General features: G+C 47.7%; 1 protein-coding gene and 1 long non-coding RNA gene across 3 annotated transcripts in view; one reads left to right on the forward strand and one right to left on the reverse strand.

The window, feature by feature from the left end:
* IGF1R (insulin like growth factor 1 receptor) overlaps positions 1-17,416 on the reverse strand; it is a 307,717-nt gene that overhangs the window by 53,802 nt on the left and 236,499 nt on the right. For both annotated transcript variants that reach the window (XM_078448958.2, XM_078448959.2), the window contains exons 4-7: positions 15,700-15,848; positions 13,434-13,578; positions 4,050-4,264; positions 1,724-1,850 (exon numbers count right to left, since the gene is read on the reverse strand). In XM_078448958.2, coding sequence (XP_078305084.1) covers positions 1,724-1,850; positions 4,050-4,264; positions 13,434-13,578; positions 15,700-15,848 — 636 coding nt within the window. The remainder of the gene's footprint in view (positions 1-1,723; positions 1,851-4,049; positions 4,265-13,433; positions 13,579-15,699; positions 15,849-17,416) is intronic.
* Positions 990-16,738, forward strand: LOC132668763 (uncharacterized). Its single transcript, XR_009605781.3, has 2 exons — positions 990-1,294; positions 15,810-16,738. It is a non-coding gene; the product is annotated as an uncharacterized LOC132668763 (long non-coding RNA).

Raw genomic sequence — 17,416 nt, forward strand, 5'->3', positions numbered from 1 at the left:
TGTTGGGGCGCCTGGGGGGCTCAGTCGGTTAAGCGTCCGACTTCGGCTCAGGCCAGGATCTCACGGTTTGTGGGTTCAAGCCCCGTGTCGGACTCTGCCGACAGCTCAGAGCCTGGAGCCTGCTTTGGATTCTGTGTCTCCCTCTCTCTTTCTGCCCTTCCCCCACTCACGCTCTGTCTCTCAAAAATAAATAAACATTGAAAAAAAAAAAGAATACAGGGGCACCTGGGTGGTTCAGTTGGTTAAGCATCCAACTTCGGCTCAGGTCATAATCTCACGTCCATGAGTTCGAGCCCCGAATCGGGCTCTGTGCTGATAGCTCAGAGTCTGGAGCTTGTTTCAGATTCGGTGCCTCCCTCTTTCCTTGCCCCTCCCCTGCTCACACCCTTCTCTCTCTGTCTCTCAAAAATAAAAATGTTAGGGGCACCTGGGTGGCTCAGTCGGTTAAGCGTCCGACTTCGGCTCAGGTCATGATCTCACAGTTCGTGAGTTTGAGCCCTGCATCGGGCTCTGTGCTGACAGCTCAGAGCCTGGAGCCTGCTTCAGCTTCTGTGCCTCCCTCTCTCTCTGCCCCTCCCCTGCTCATGCTCTGTCTTTGTCTCAAAAATAAATAAACATTAAAAAAAAAATTAAAAAAAAAATAAAAATGTTAAAAAATTAAAAAAAAAGAATATATGCAAATGCTATTTTTCTCTCTTCCAATTGTGGCACTTTTCACCATTAAAAAAAAACAAGTGTAATCATTTAATGCAAACATCAGCTACTGATGAAAAATAACTTTTGGAGAAAAAGGACTTTTGCTACAGAAAAACCGCGTCTAAAATACGGCTTCGGAAATCAAATTTGTTCACAAACAGTTGGGACGGCTTAAGTACCTTACTCACATACCCCTCTGTGTGGTCACAATGGAAGGCCATGAGTGACTCCCACGTGTAAATATGCTGAATGCGTAATAATCCCGAGACCTGCTTTCTCCACTGCTATGACCCTCCCTAGGACTCTGGCTCCGGCAGGGGAAAGGGGGCCAGATACTGCCATTAGTGGCTCTGGTTCCAGCCCCGGGGAAGCCAATCACTGGGGAAAGAGACCTACGACATCACAGTGGGAGCCGGGTAAGGAGGGTGACTAAGCAGGCTGGGGAAGCACTTGGACAAGAGGCAAAGGAAGGAAGAGGGAGACCCAACAAGAGCTTCCGTCTGGAGGAGGACATCGTGGCTGCTGCGGCAGGTGTCCCCTGAAGGCACAAAGCCTCCACAGATGCTGGGAGAAATCGTGAGAGGTTCAAAACATGGAGGTCAGTCTCTCTCCCTTTTCCATCCCTAGTTCGGAGGGCTCATGACCTAGAGCAGAGGACGGTGCCTTGGGAAGGGCCCGTGGGTAGAGGGACAGGAATAAGCGGACAGATCGGTCTGGGGGTCCCCTCCAGGGAAGCTGAGCACCCTGCACGGTGCAGGTGCTCCTGGGGTATGGCTTGGCGGGCACATCCTCTACCCCAGTTAATGGATGTCTGGACTAGCCTAATCCTCTAAAAAACAAACTTTGCTCTTTGGAGTTATTTTATGCCAACCCCTCTAACTACCCACTGGAGAACGAAAGGCCCCAAGCCGACACCGTAGTGTTGTGGCTGTCGCCGCGGTGATGGATGTCACGTGACAGCCAGGGAGGGTGGGGAGGGTGGAGCACGGGCTTCCCCACCCACAGCCCTGCCCACGAAGAAACTCACGCCTCCTTGTAGTAGACGGTGAAGCTGATGAGGTCCCTGTAGTCAGGGGGCCGGTACCGGTGCCAGGTTATGATGATGCGGTTCTTCCACGTGGTCGTAGAGGTGAAGTGCAGGACGTCACTTTCACCTGGGGCGAAAGGTACATCTGTGAGTGACAGGGACGGACGTCCTTTCCCTCCGAGTGTCTGACAAGCCACCTGCCCTGCACCGTTTTCCTCTTCTCCAAGGCTGGCTGTGCATGCTAATAAGCCCCTTTCTGGACTTCTCAGTGGCTCTCTTATTTCTACTAAGGACCCAGACTTGTTCCCACATGGAGCTGCGACCAGCCTGGTCCTTTGTTTTAGCACACTTGGCTGCGTTGGCCCTGCCCTGCGAGTCCGAGGCCGACAGGGAAGGGCTGCTTGACACAGCCAGGCACCTGCCCTTTCTGTTGAGCCCTAAGACGCGGCTGCCAAGGGGGCCGGGGAAGGTGAGCCCCGTAAGCTGGGTTGAATCTTCTGCGATAGGAGGGCACCTGCTCTGTAGTGTTAGGAGTCTCCGCCTGCTCCTGCTCAACCAGCAGAGACGGGCTAACGGACCAGGTGTGCCACAGTGGGGCACTTTCAGTCTAAACGTGGTATCGGCCTGGAAGGACACGGAAGCTTCCCGGAGGCTCCAGCTGGGGCTGACATACCACCGGGAATGAAGTAAGCACTGACAAGAACAGTGTCACCTGGCAAAGCCCCCTGTGCTCCGTGGGACGTGGCTGGGGAGGTATGGCAGGGACCCAGCTCTGAGTCTCTGTCTTGTTCCTCTGGCCAGATTCAAAGGACCACGAGGACCGGGGAAGAGCTGCTAACCGCCTCTCCTCAGGGAGACTTGGAGCCCTCCTACAGACTGTCCTTTTCTGCCTCTATTTGCCTGAATCCTGACGTACTCAGTAGGTGAAGCGCAGGCTGAAGGCAGTTAATACTAAAAAGTTGGGGGGCAAAATGTGCTGATGTGAGATTAGAAAAACACTCCAGTTCCCGCTCGAGGGTTATTTAAAGAGAAAACATGATTTTGTTTTCAATGGGAAAGAAACGGCTACCGTAGTCACAATCTGATAGGGCAGACCGGCTGAGTTGGAGGAGAACAGGGAGTCCAGCAGGGGCTGTGTGGGCATGTCAAGGACAAGGAGCTGGTGGTTGCAAACACGCCATCCCGCCTTGCATCAGGCTTCTTCCCTCCAAAAACCCTTCCTGGGCAGTTTGAGTATCTACCGGGTAAATGCAGATGCCAGCAAAACTAATCAAATGCTAATAGTTTCTCCAACCTGCGTGTGCCGTGTGTGCACGTGCGTGTGCACATCTTTGATCCTATAAATCACTCTCTTTTTTTTCCTAAGACCCTTCCCTTATTAAAGGCCGAGGACAGAGAGACAATTTACTTTTAGAACTCTATCCACCTGAACAGAACCACATTTTCAAAAGCCGCTTTACATACAGGGTTAGCTGAGAGATGTACTGCTACAGCTCAGATACGGGACCTTAAAGGTAAAAGTCATGTAACCGTTGCAAGGTTATAATTACACTCTTCTAAATTTAAGAAAGCAGTGTCAATTCAGGGAGTCTACAGACTCTCTCCATCTTTCTCGTGTTGGGGTGTGAGTGAGGAGAAGGCCAAGTGAGAGACAGACACCCCAGGGCTATGCACTGGGCTTGGGGCTTAGCCCCCTCTGCCCTCAGGCTTCCCCTATGCTGTGGGCAGTGGAGCTGAGCTCACTCCCTGGAGGGAACTAGCTCCTCTGTGACAAATAATCTGACCGTATGCCTATGCATTAAAAGACATTTAAATTGGAGCACCTGGGTGGCTTAGTCAGTTGAGCATCCAACTCTTGATTTCAGGTCAGGTCATGATAGCAGGGTCGTGGGATGGAAAGCCCCACGTTGGGCTGTGCACTGAACATGGAGCCTGCTTAGGATTGATTCTCTCTCTCTCTCTCTCTCTCTCTCTCTAATATATATAATATATATATATATATATATTATATATAATATACACATATAATATACATACATTATATATATATAAAATACATGGACATTTAACTCTGCATTCTGTAAGCACTTCTGGAAAATCTGTGTAGGAACCTATTTATAAATGTGTAGTGCATTCATCTAGATGCTAAGGGAGAAGCACGAACATGAATGTGTCATGAATCTGCCCTGCTACCGACTCTGAACATACACACGTGTGAGCAAAGTGCTAGTTACGGAGGCCTCGTGTCCCCCCACCCCCAAGTGAAGCGAGGAGGGGACCACAAACGGAGCCGCTGTTCTAGACTGGAGGAGGAGGGGCCACTCACAGGAGGCTCGCTCTCCGTTGTTCCTCGTATTGATGTCCCCTTTGCTCTGGCGCCCCTTAGTCCCGGTCACCTCCTCCATGCGGTAAATTTCGGAGACGCACAACTTGGGGTTGAAAGCAAAGTACATCTTCCCAGCTTTGATGGTCAGGTTGCGGTGGCCCCAGTCCCAGAGCTGCTGCAGGTTCTGGTTGTCGAGGACATAGAAAGAGTAGTTCCTGGAAGCACAGAAACCACCGTGAGCTCTCCGGCCCTTGCCCAGTGTCCCCTCCCACCCACTGGCCGAGCCACACGGGCCCTCCTCCACACGTGGCTCCGGAACACGCTGCCTTTGCCAGTGAGAGACTTAGTCATTAATAGTGGGGAAGCGTGGACAGTTCCTGTTCACAACAGCAACCATCTGATTCCAGGACAGCGTACTGGAATCGGGAAGACACGAATTAATTTTAGGACCTCTATTACCAACAAAATGATGCCTCGCGTACCAGAGGGTGTTGCTGGAATCATTCCACAGAAATGCCTTTGGGTATTTCTCTCAGAGCAGAGTACGTATAATGCACTTGAAGTCAGTCCACGGGAGAACAGACACGCTCGGCTACTCAACCGGAACAGCTTACATATTTGCTGTAGAAAGTCTGCCATTATCCTTGGGGGTAAATCCCACCCGTGCCATCAGCGGTGTCTGATGGGGCAGGAGGCAGAATGGGGACAGGGAGCCAGACTCAGTGGTGGACCAGCCCTGGGCCTGCTCCCTCCTCCAGATTCACCCCATCTTGAAAAGCCTCACCACCCGCCTTGGAGAAGGTGGGGAAAGAGAAACCACCCCCGCTAAGGGCAGTCCCTCTGGGCCACATCATCCAGGCAACAGTGACTCAGTATCCAACACAAGGCTAGTGTGCACAAGGCTTGTTTTCCAAGTGCTGGGCTCCACTCCCAGAGTTTCTCATTAGTAGGTCTATGTGGGCCAAGAATCTGCATTGCTAACCTGCACCCTGCACCTCAGTGGTGCTGACACCTTCAGGTGCCGGGATCGCACCGGCAGAAGCACTGGTCTAACAGGTGCTGGGCACTGACAAGGGGCTGGAGGTCCAGAGCTGACCAAGTGAGTTATGGGCGGACACAGAAGCAGCGGCTCCACCTGTCGACGGAAGGGAAGATGGGAGGACGGCGGAATCAGCAACAGCTCTGGCTACCCAGAGAGAAATCCATGCTCCGGGAGGTGGGAGAGCAGATAGCTACAGCTTAGGGGTCTGGAGAAAGATCCACGCAATAACGCCCCTTTCTCCAGGTCCCTGGGGAAACCAAGCAGGCAGGACCTTGCTGCCCATCCAAGTCCTCTGGGCTGAAAGGTCAGCTCCACATAGGCCTCGAACCTGTCTTCTCCCCCTCCTGGTCCCCAGTCTCAGGCTCTATCCGGGGCTCACTCGAGCACTTTATACAAAACGGAACTGGTACAGCACTTTGAGCTATTTCTAAGATCCACTTAAGGATCCAATACACAAACTGCTGGGAAGAAAGGATCCAGCCCCCTTTCCAGGGCCAAGAGAGCCAGACAGAAGTGTAAAGCCCTCTTCTTCCCTAGAGGCTGTGTCCATGGGCCCCTCTCTGCACCTGGTGAGGTTCTTCATGTATACTCAGACCAGGACCTCCACCTGCCTTGTCAATCCCCAGCCTGAGTCTCATTCATTAAGAAAGTAAAACTTATGGTTAAAATGCTGCCAAGCAGACTTGTGATGCACTCATGGGAATTCACAAGGGAATTCGGAGACAGGGGTTCAGGACTACAAATGCCATGAATGAGCCACGTAGCCATGGGCAGTTCACTTAGAACTTTCTGTAGCCATCAGTCTGGTTCACTCATAGGACTAGGAGGGTATGAACACATAGTCAGGACAACAAGGGGTATGAACATCTGAGCTCCCTGTTGGTTTTAGGAGTCCAAGACCCTAATGCCCGGGAGAAGTCACAACGCTGAGCTGGAATCTGCCCCACCAGCCTGAGCCCAGCCCCCCGACAAGCACTGGGCGCTGTCCGTCCACACACGTGCAGGGGTGGTGGTGGTGGGAGTCCTGCCCACACAGGGTCCAGTGGGCCAAGTAAGTCCAAAGGCAGCACCTCTCAAACCAAGCCAGGCTCCTCACTAACCCACCCTGAGGTCCCCTGACACATTCATGGCCACCAAACCAGGTGGCCAAAACTTGCGAGGCAGTAATACTTTCCTTTCGGGAAGAGCTCACTCCCTAAAACGTATATCCACTGAAAAAGGAACATGACATGTTGTCCAAATGAATCGAGACTCAGCATACGCAACGCAAGGCCATGTGTACAACTGGGGAGTGCTGGGATGTGGCAAGGTGAGATGGGCCATCCCCTTGGGCCAGTGGCCACTCTCCTCCCCCCCCCCCCCCCCCCCCCGCACTGCCAGGCTGCAGAAAGCAGGATGATGCATGCATACAACTGACGGAGGGGTTTGCAGGTGGAAACAGATGCCTCCTATTCTCCCATTCTTGCCCACGGTTACTTCCTGCTCTGAAGGACACTCTGCAGTGCCGACACCAAACCCCAAAGGGTCTGGCTGCTCCCAGGTTCCTGTCTTGGTCCCAGGGGACAAGATCTGGTTGGTGCAGAAACCTCTAGGCCGGGAGTGCAGGCCAATTAACCAGGTCAAGCTCCTGTCTCAACTCGGGGTGAGGCTTCCTTTTAGTAAATGGATTTTACTGGCAGGGAACAGAACTACACGGAAAATACCTTCTGAACAAAACATGCTTCTCCCCATGGAGGAAGCATGAATTATAAATCAGGAACTTGACAAATGAGTGGCAGGCACACTGAAATTCTGTGTATGTGATTAATCACTTTGAAAAGCAAGATTATCTTTTTACAGTAAACACAAACATTTTTTACAACACTGAGAAGGCCTGGGGCCAGGATACCAGTATCAATAAAACCCAGGCGTTATGGAGCCTGTGTGAGCAACAGAAGAAGCAAAAATAAAACCCTCGTCAAAATAATAACCAAGCCATCAGGAGCTGCCTGTCAATAGTGTTCTTGTTTCTCCAACCCCAGGTTGGGGCCTGGCTCCGCCCCAAACTTCCCTCCCATGATTAGGTGAAAATTAAGAGACGGTAAAAGGCAGAGAGACTTGCCTGCACATTTACACACACAGGCACACACACACTCACAGATTTTCATTGTTTCCTAAAGGAAATGGCTATATACGTCAATTAATCAATGTGATTTCCTAATTGTTTCTAAGCTTACTGCCTTTACATTCATAGAATATATATAAAAAAATTAAGTTGTTTATTTTTCTGTAGCTCACACAGATGCCCGGGTTTTATAGGTATTGATATCCTGACTCCCAGCCCTCCTTGTGTGGCAAAAGATGTTTGTTTCTGTACTTGGGTGGGCCCCATCAGACAAAATGTAGACCAATTCTGGTGGGCTGCAAGCAATCCATCATTTCCTTGAGGATACCTGTATATTATCTGTATTGATTTATATTCTTTTGTAATGTTTTTTTTTTTAATTTAATTTTATTTTTTTTTAACGTTTATTTATTTTGAGACAGAGAGAGACAGAGCATGAACGGGGGAGGGGCAGAGAGAGAGGGAGACACAGAACCGGAAGCAGGCTCCAGGCTGTGAGCCATCAGCCCAGAGCCTGACGCGGGGCTCGAACTCAAGGAATGTGAGATCGTGACCTGAGCCGAAGTCGGTCACCCAACCAACTGAGCCACCCAGGCGCCCCTGTAATGTTTATTTTTGAGAGAGAGAGAGAGAGAGAGAGAGAGAACAAGCAGGGGAGGGGCAGAGAGAGAGGGAGGCACGGAATCTGAAGCAGGCTCCAGGCTCCAACCTGTCAGCACAGAGCCCAACGTGGGGCTCGAACCCACGGACTGTGAGATCATGACCTGAGCCGAAGTCGGACACTCAACCGAGCCACCCAGGCGCCCCTAACTGTATTGATATACTCTAAATACCTAGTATATACTAGACACTCAGGTGTTTTATTCATGGCTCCAGTCTTGGGGCTGTCTTCCTTGAGTAACCAATAACGACCACCTCCCCACCTGCTCTGATGAAGGGCAGGAAGGATGTGGAAGCAAAGGAAAGCGAAAGGGCTGGGAATCTGCATGGTGCACAGCTCCAGGGCCAGTGTTTGGAGCACTGCATTGGAGAATCCAAACATCAGGGTCTGAGCATCATCTCCACCACTCACTAAGCAACAACTCTAGGCAGTGTCTTATTTGGCTTCTCCCAGGCTGGGAAAAAGGGGATTGAGGGCTAAGAGTTCAAACTACGGGGGTGGAAGGGATATTCCTGCCTTTCAGCCCTTACTGACAAATTGAAAAAAAAAAAAAAATCTGCAAATACACAGCTGATCGTTCCCTTTCATTTCTCGGAGAAACCATAGACTCTTTCCGGCTGTCTCTAGGGGGCATCAGAATCCAGCACACGAGGACTGTCTCCAGCATCCTAGCAATCTGCAACAGATACAGGATTTGGCCTTTTCACAGATGCGGCTTTACACCACGTCCAATCTCCCCCAAATCCGATCTCTGCACCAACCTCGGGGGCTCAGCAAGGGCGGGCATTTATATTCAAGTGCCACTAGGCACCAGACAGAAACTCAGAACATGTTTCCCCTTTTTTTTCTAAATAGCTTTACTGAGGTAGAATTTACCTACCAAAAACTGTACCCATCATAAGTGTACAGAGCCATGAGCTTCATAAATTTATACAGCTGTCCAACCATCACCACAATGCAGTTTCGGAATATTTCCACGATGTCAAAGTTCCCTCCCTGCCAACGCTGGTCAGTCTCTGCCCCTACCCCCAGGCTTCACCAATCTGCTTGCCGTCTCCACAGTTTTGTTTTTTGTAGAAACTAATGGAATCACGTAATGTGCAGCCTTTTGTGTCTGGCTTTTTTCCCACTTAGCTCAATGTTTCTGAGGGTTACCCATGTTGTTATATTATTGTTGAATAGTATTCCATTGTGCCACAGTTTATCCATTCATCTGTTGATGGACATGTGGACTGTTTCCAGTGTTTTTTTGTTTTTGTTTTTGTTTTTGTTTTGAGGTGGGGGGTGGGCCATCATGAATAATCCTGTTAGGAACATTCACATTCAGGTCTTGTGTGGGCACGTTTTCATTTCTCTTGGGAAGATACTGGGTAGAGCCTGGAATTGCTGAGTCATATGGTTGAGTCTTTATTTTTAAAAGTCCCCACAGCCCTGTTGCAGCCTAATCTGAGAGTTGCAGGAAGGCAGGATGAAGCGCCAAGTTTTGCAAAGTCAAGTGGTAGGATAGTGAGCACAGAGATGCCTAAAGGCACCCAAGGTTTTCAATTCTTATATCCCCTGCTACCTGCATCTGCTTTTATGCTTTTTGGAGCAACAATCCTTGGGCACCAAAGAATCTGAAATTCTAACTCCTCATTTGTCTGATGCCATAAAAAAGATGCCATAAAAAAATAAGGGTGTCCAAATGAAGGAACTGTCAAGATAGCAGAAATATTCTGTTTTCTATTCCAGGGCTTAAAAATTAGTCATTTTATATAAATCTTACACGTGTGTATTACAAGACCCATTTCCTTCTTAAGTAGCAGAAAAACCTTGATTTCTCAATGTCTAAGGCTATTAGTCTAGAAACACATCACAGTACGCAGCCTGAGTCACGTCCTCGAGGAAACCTGGAGGTCTGAGTGCTTGCGGACAGACTGATGACTGCCTCATGCTGTCGGGCCCTGTTCTTCCAGCCGCCAAGTACCTTGCTGCCTGTTCAGATGTGATTCTGCCCACATCTTTCGCCGGCCTGGAAATCAGATTACAAAATCGGCTCGCTTGGAATACAGACTCGAGCTCCACTCCAGGTAAAATGCTTGAGCTTCATGTTCTGCGCTTGACTCCGTGGTCTGGGTTGTGCAAGGGACTCAGAGGTAGATCTCAGTTCCAGTCTGGAAAGCCAAGGTCTTCAGATAGAAGGATCCCTGTGCTATGGACTTGTCTGCTCTCCATCCAAACAAAATGCTATGAAACTTCCATTGAGCCAAATGGTGGCACTTATTAGTGTTCTTGTCAGCTACAGAAGTTCAAGAAACATGTCCTTTAAGGCAGTAGTGTGACAAGAAAATATTTAGGAAAAGAGGCAAAGTGCTTTGAGGAGGCACACGTTGAGGAGAAGAAATGACAGGACACAGCAATGGTATCCAATTGTGGCTACACAGTGAAATCACCTCGGATTCTTAAGAAAATCATTGGCGCCTGGGTCCCACCCCCAAACATCCTGACCACACTGGGAGTGCCACTTGGGCTACTGGGATTTTTCTTTTACCTGTCCCCACCCAAGAGGATTCTAACGTGTCGCAAAGTTTGGAAAGCACTGGGATAAAAATTACCTTGGCTTAAACCAAAGGCGCACAGAAACGAAATGTCCAGGCCGCTCTGCTAACTCTCCTCGGGCTCGAAAGGATACATTCCATCGCTTACCTAAATTATAACCTCCACGCCTGGGTGCATAACACCTTACGTAATTCTAATACCACCTACCTCTCCAGCATTATTTGCCAAACAGGTCCCAGGATGCCCCAACTCGCCGCCTTTGCGGTTGCTGCCCTATCCTGAACTGCCCTCTTCACCTTCTGCTTTCTGAGTGTTTCTGGAAACACTTTGAGGCCCATGTCAAATGCCACCCTGGGATCTTTGTAATCAGATTATCTGCCTCTTTCTCATGCCCGTGGCACATTCCTTTCCCTTCCCTGGGAGCACCTTGCAAGTTCTGCTTCTGCACTGTTGTTGGTATTTATTTTTATCATATTCCTTTCTTCTCTGCCTCTCTCTGACCCTTCCCTCCTTGCAGGCGTGGGGAGAGCTGGTGAAGGGCTGGAACGAATGCTCTTCCTAAGTTTCAGGATGCAAAACAAAGAATTGAGTTGTTGCTGGTGGGCACACCTGGTGCAAAGAGCTGTAGGGGCGTTCATCACAAGTGACGATGACCGAAACCTTTTTTGGTCATGGGTGGGGAAGGCCCATGAGAGAACGCAACTCCCACCAAGACAGGCAAGAGTCTCAAGCACCCCAGCTAAAGAGAGAACCCCCAAGGAGCGCCCGGGTGGCTATGTCAGTTAAGCACCCAACTGTTCATTTTTGGTTCAGGGTCTCGGGGTTGTGGGATCGAGCCCTGCCTCAGGCTCTGAGCTGAGCAAGGAGTCTGCTTAAGATTCTCTCTCTCTTCCTCCCTGCTCATGGTTTCTCTCTCTCTCTCTCTAAAGTAGTAGTCTCTCTAGAGAGAGAGAGAGAGAGAGAGAGAGAGGAAGAGACAGACAGACAGACTCCAAGAAGCAGCACATAGGAATTAAAGGCTGGAAGCCCAGCATCCTCGGAGCCTACAAGGGCCACTGATCAGCAGCGGGGTGTGAAAACCCACAGCCCCATCTGCCTTCCCTTGTCATCGAAAACGTTAATAGCAGGCGGGGGCCTGAAGCATCCTGGAGCCTGGAGGAGTCCCAAACACCTGAGCAATGACAGGCATCCTTTAAAGAGCCCCCACCGGGACTTCAGGTTCTATACAAACTTCAGGTAGTCAGAAATGTGTTATCTACATCCCTACAAATAAAAATCAGTCTTAGTTCTCAGCTAAGTATCTCAGCTTTAAGGGCATCATACTTTTCAGTGGCCACGCGACTGAAAGGTAATCCCCTCGTATAACCATTCCTAATAAAAATTACACTCTCCTCCTAGCTTTCATCTCTATGTATATCACTTGTTCAGCCTGGGGGAGGGGGGGAACGTGTATCTTTAAGCAGCAGGAAAAGTTGCTGATACCGGCCTGCCAAAGGAAAAGTGCTTACCAACACGAGGGATCCCAGAAACACAAACCTGGAGAGAAAAAGAGCTGTGCTAAACTTCACTCTAAGATTTCATGTAACAAAAAGTAGCCAGCACCCCAAAATGGCAGAGCCCCAGCTTGATGTACAAGTGACTTGGGACACTGTGGGGCACAGTGGCAGCCTTCTTGGATTTGTGGGGAGAAAGAAAGTTTTTTTTTTCCTCGAGAATCAGTGTTCCCAGTGGGGAGGACAGTGTGCTTTTCCAGGATGGAATGAAGGGCTGCCCTCTCTCTTTAGCTGTATCAGATGATGGAATTTTAAGAATTTAAGACTGACCAAGAGTTAGTCTGAGAAAAGCAGGGAGGCTATAAAGAAACCCTTATGGGGTAACTCTATCCAGTCGGGGCAGATAAATCAGCAAGGACAACCTTTCCCATGACCTTCCCACCTCTTTCTTTCCTAAATGATTTCCCCAAATTCTCTTTAGAAGGAATTCGCTCTTTAATGAATGTCTCCTTTTATTGCAAAGCTTAAAGCCAGGCAAGAGTTGTATTGAAAGGGAGTATGAAGAGAAAGGTATGTATGCAGAGGTACACGCAGGCTAACTTCTAGAAAGAAACCGTAGCAAGAAACATCAACTCTTGTTTACCTGGTAGTGAAAAGCCTCCAGCTAGTTTAAAAGCCCCGATCACAAAGCATACTTCTGCAGAAGGCAAAAAATTCTACCAGTAGTATAAATCCTGTAGACTAATTGATAAAACAATTTTGTGACTCATGATTTCTGTGTAACAAAATGAACTATCAAGACTCCTCCAGATCGCTTACATTCCCATATATAGTTTACCCGTGAACAACGTGGGGGTTAGGGTGCTGCACTCTGCATAGCCACCAACGCACACGTAATTTTTGACATTCCCCACACTTATCTACTAACAGTCTACTGTTGACCAGAAGTCGTCCTATCAACAATTGATTAACACATATTTCATATATTATATGTGTTATATACTGTGCCCCTACACCAGAGTCAGCTGGGGAAGATGTTAGTTAAAAAATTATAAGGAAAATAACATTTACAGTACTGCACTGTATTTATCCAAACAAAACTGTGTATAAGGGGACCCGTGTGATTCAAACCACATTGTTCAAACCAAGGGTCAACTGTATTTTAAAAGACAGAATGGTTTTCCACAGTGTGTAGCATCCTGAGGTAGATAAGAGTCATGCAAATGATGATTAAGCACCTTAGACCTATTTCTATTGCTTTTGGCACAGAGGGTCCCCATCAGTACCCCTGTCTTGTAGACACGCAGCCCATGATTGACGGGTCACAACACACTTTTTCCAAAACAGCAACATCCCACGGATGGAGTCAAGCGTCTGTGAGACCCCACCTGAGGACATGGGCCATCACGCAGGTAGCGTCGGACCCGCAATACCTTCGCTTCCTCCTAACAAGAAAGGGCCCTCACCTTAGTAACGCAGAGTCTTAAAAGCACGCTGCTTCTTTTGTAAAAGGAGGATGTCGGCTCATGACATTCGGAGCACTTACCCCTCCAGCTGCTCCTCTCCTAAGATCTGGCGAAGGTTTTTGAGGAAGGACAAGGAGACCAAGGCGTGGGAATGGCGGATCTTCACGTAGCCTGTCACCACCTCGATGAGTCCCATGAAGTTCTCCAGCTCCGAGGCAATGTTATCTGCACGAAGAGGGGGGCCGCGTTAGCGAGCGTTCGCGAAGCATGAGGATGCCACACTCGGCTTCCCACAAACGTGTTTGGAGAACGATTCCGTGGCAGGTCGTGGTGCCACTGAGAGGCTCAGGCCGCTGGTGCAGGAACTTGCCATCCCTGTCAAAAACGTACTTCCCTGGGCTTGACTTTGAACAACCTCTCCTGGGACAGGGCCCCACAAGAGTCAGGGGAAGGAGACTCTCTAGAAGGCTGGGTACCATAGCTCCCGGGCTGATTAACAGAATGTAAAATCATAAATACCAGACTGCCAATTAGCGAAGGCTGACAAATCTGGGGAATGTCTTTTAATACGCTCTGTCAACAGACAGTGCTGCCTCCACAGTACAAGGGCATGACTAAATAAACAACGTTTTCTCGGTCTCATTAGGAACTGCCTTTGCTGCATTTCTAGTTCCTAAGATACAGGGATCTATATTTAAAGGGTCCATCTTACTAAGATTGGAAGAAAACACACCAAAATGTTAATGATGGTTATCTGCTGGTGATGTTTAAAAATTCGTTTCTGTGCTTCTGTTTTTATAATGCACACATATGATTTTTCTCTAAATGTTTTTTATAATGCACACATATGATTTTTTTCTGAGCGTTTTTATAACGCACACATGATTTTTAAGTGTTTTTTATAATGCACACGTATGATTTTTTTCTGAGTGTGTTTATAACGCACACATGATTTTTTTTCTGAGGGTTTTTTATAACACACACATAATTTTTTTCTGAGGGTTTTTATAACGACATGTAAGATTTTTCATAACGAGAGAATAGTTGGAGAAAGAGCTGCTACTACTACCTATGTGAAAACAACATAATGTATCAATGGTGTATTTCCTGGAATCTTGTTATAAACACAGGAAGTTGCCTGCAGTTGATATTTCAAGGAAAAGATCCTGAATTTTAAATGTGGGGCGGGATGCATGCCTGATATGAACATTTAAAAAAAAAAAAAGAAGAAGAAGGTTTGGTACTTAAAGGATATGTTCTAGGGATAAGGACATCTTTTCAAAAATTAAGAAATCTAGTAAGAGCCAAAGGAATAAAGCTTTAGAAGCACCTTAAGGGTAAGAAAATTCTAGCCAGAGATGCCAAGCTATCTCTGTGGTGGTTGTGTCAAAAGTGTTATGAAAAATCAGGGGTTTCAAAAACTCCAAATGGACTGAGCATAAACATGTCTCTGCCATCTTGAAACTATAAGAGCTCCGCTCACTCACTGAACACAGAGTATTAAGGACAAGTAAATTCACAGAATAAATAAATCAGTCTTTTTTTTTTTTTCTCCATCTGTAAAGATTTCTCCCCAAAAGGATTTAGGGAACCTCGAGGTGTTCTTACTACTTTTATTCTAGTGTAGGCAACGATCATCAGTACCTTGACTGAGTGGTCCCAGTGATGGAGAATTTAAGGCTAGAAGCTGTTGTCAGCTGAAGATCAGAAACGAAAATATCACAGAATAAGTCCATGAGTAATGCTTCTGCACACATGCAATTACCAGGAATGCCATCTACTCCAAATGATGGCAATCTTACAGGGGTGAAGACTGAAGCTTTGATGACATGCACTTGTATTTTTTTTTTTCCGGCTCTCCAAAGTAAATTAGGAGATTAACCACTCTTTGGACTCAATAAAATTTCAAAGTGGTATCATTAAACTCTTCTCTTTGCTCAGTCTCCTCAATACATTCAAGTAACCAAAACTCTTTGGACTTGGAGCCACGTGATCTCGCTCCAGCTGCAGGCTGCAGGGTCATACCTTTGGTCTACCAGCCTCTTCTGGGGCTTGTGTGTGTTGGGACCTGCATCTCCTGCAGGGGCGATGGGACTAACAGAAAGACGAGTGGCGACCCACAGCGCGAATCGACACTGAGCCCACGACTAAAAAACAGACTGCCTTTCAATCTGTTTTTTTATCTTGAAGGGAAACTCAAAAAACAGGTGTTGGGCACGAGGCTTATACACCATGTTGTTTTTCTAGGCCCGTACTGCAGTTGTGAGGCACGGATGGGAAGGAAAGACAGCAACAAAAGGAAACCAAGGGATCCAGCCATCTCTTCCGGGGGGATGGAATACTTACTGCCTCGGCGGATATTAATGAGCAGATTGCCCTTGAAGATGGTGCATCCTTGGAGCATTTGAGCAGAGGTAACAGAATCAATGGTCTTTGTTTTCTTCTCCTCCTCGCAGACCTTGGGGCAAGGACCTTCACAAGGGATGCAGTACATGCTGTTGAAGATAAAGAATCAACCAAGAGAACTGAGTCAGGCTCCGTGCATTAAAAAAAAAAAAATCATGAAGGTACGCTTTTATTCTGGTTGTTTTTGCGGCACATGTTACAAAATGCAACGGTTCTGAAGCACGTAAGTGAGCACGCCACATCTCATCCCTAAGCCACCCAGGATAAGCCACTCAAGTTGCAACCAAAAGGAGAAAGTGCCTACAAAGGAAAAGCGTGCCTCTTGTTTCCAGACAAAATATGTGGTGCACCCTTGAGGCATCCTATCGGCTGGGGAGCCAGCTGGTTCCATGTGGGAGAAAACAGCCTGGAAGAAAGGACACATTCGCTGGTGGCTCCTGTGGAAAATGGGGCCGCTCTCTGATGTTGTGGCCTTCCCTGGCACAGCCTGGGAGACTGCACAGGGAGAGCACAGGGCCAGCGGTGTCTCCGCCACAAAGGGGATACTAACTCTCGAGGCCCGCCTCCCAACCAAACCCAGTGAGGGATTCCCAAAGGCATGTGGAATAGCACAGATCCATCATTTTCTTGCTAAAGCACAAATGAAATTATGTCTGGATGGTGTTTTGCAGCAACTTATAAATGGATCTGGGTGGTTTTCTCCACTGTACACGCGATGAAAGCGAGGAACTTGCACTACTTTGTAATGAACTCCTGTTTCAAACGCTATCCCAAACATCCTGCTAACCACCAAGATTCAGGGATCAGTGAGTGAGACTGGCACTTCTCCTGATCACCTACGGTTGTTTAAGAAACAGCGGACAAAATGCTCATCAGGTTGCTGAACCACAGACCGGGGATCAAAGTGGGTTGATTTCCAAACAAAATAAAAGGTACAACCTTATGGAACATGTGTGTAATAAACAGAATGGTGAACTGATGAGCCAGGTGTATTTCCAGTGTTGTTCTTGAATGGTCTTTTCAACTTCATGAAGGTAAGTAAAAAACATTCAAGAAAGCAGTTGTAACTCTCTTCTCATGAAAGTCTTTTTTTTTTTTTTTTTTAATGGAACTTTCCTGCATATCTAAGGCAATGGTGCAGGAGTTTGTTTTGTTTATAAGCTCATAGGTAAACAAAATTTCCCTGTTCTTTTCCCATTTCATGTCAGGAGAATGCCAGGCAACGTTTCCCAAGGAGCTGGGCCAAGCCCAGAAAGGCAGATTTCTCTCTCCTGTAACATCACACACAACATTCTTACTTCTACCGTGGGTAGTAGCTTCCCTTCAGCACTTTTTGTTGGTCGTTTATTACTTCTAACTCACCTACACACCACATAATACACCCACCCTCCCTTTCAAAAACCTTTTTTTTTTCCTTGAAATAATTACAGATTCACAGAAAGTTATAGAGTACAGAAAGGTCTCCTGGACCCCTCACCTAGTTTCATCATCTAAAGGTTACATCTTCTATAATAATAATGCAATAGCAAAACCAGGTAATTAACACTGCTACAATGTACCTATAATTCTGTGTGTGTCATCTTATCTCTTGTGTGATCTTCATGCAGTCAAGTTACAGACGTACCTCACGAAGCTCTCCCATACAGCCACCCTGTCC

Source organism: Panthera onca, chromosome B3 (genome assembly GCF_046562875.1).
Source record: "Panthera onca isolate mPanOnc1 chromosome B3, mPanOnc1 haplotype 2, whole genome shotgun sequence".
Taxonomy (NCBI): domain Eukaryota; kingdom Metazoa; phylum Chordata; class Mammalia; order Carnivora; family Felidae; genus Panthera; species Panthera onca.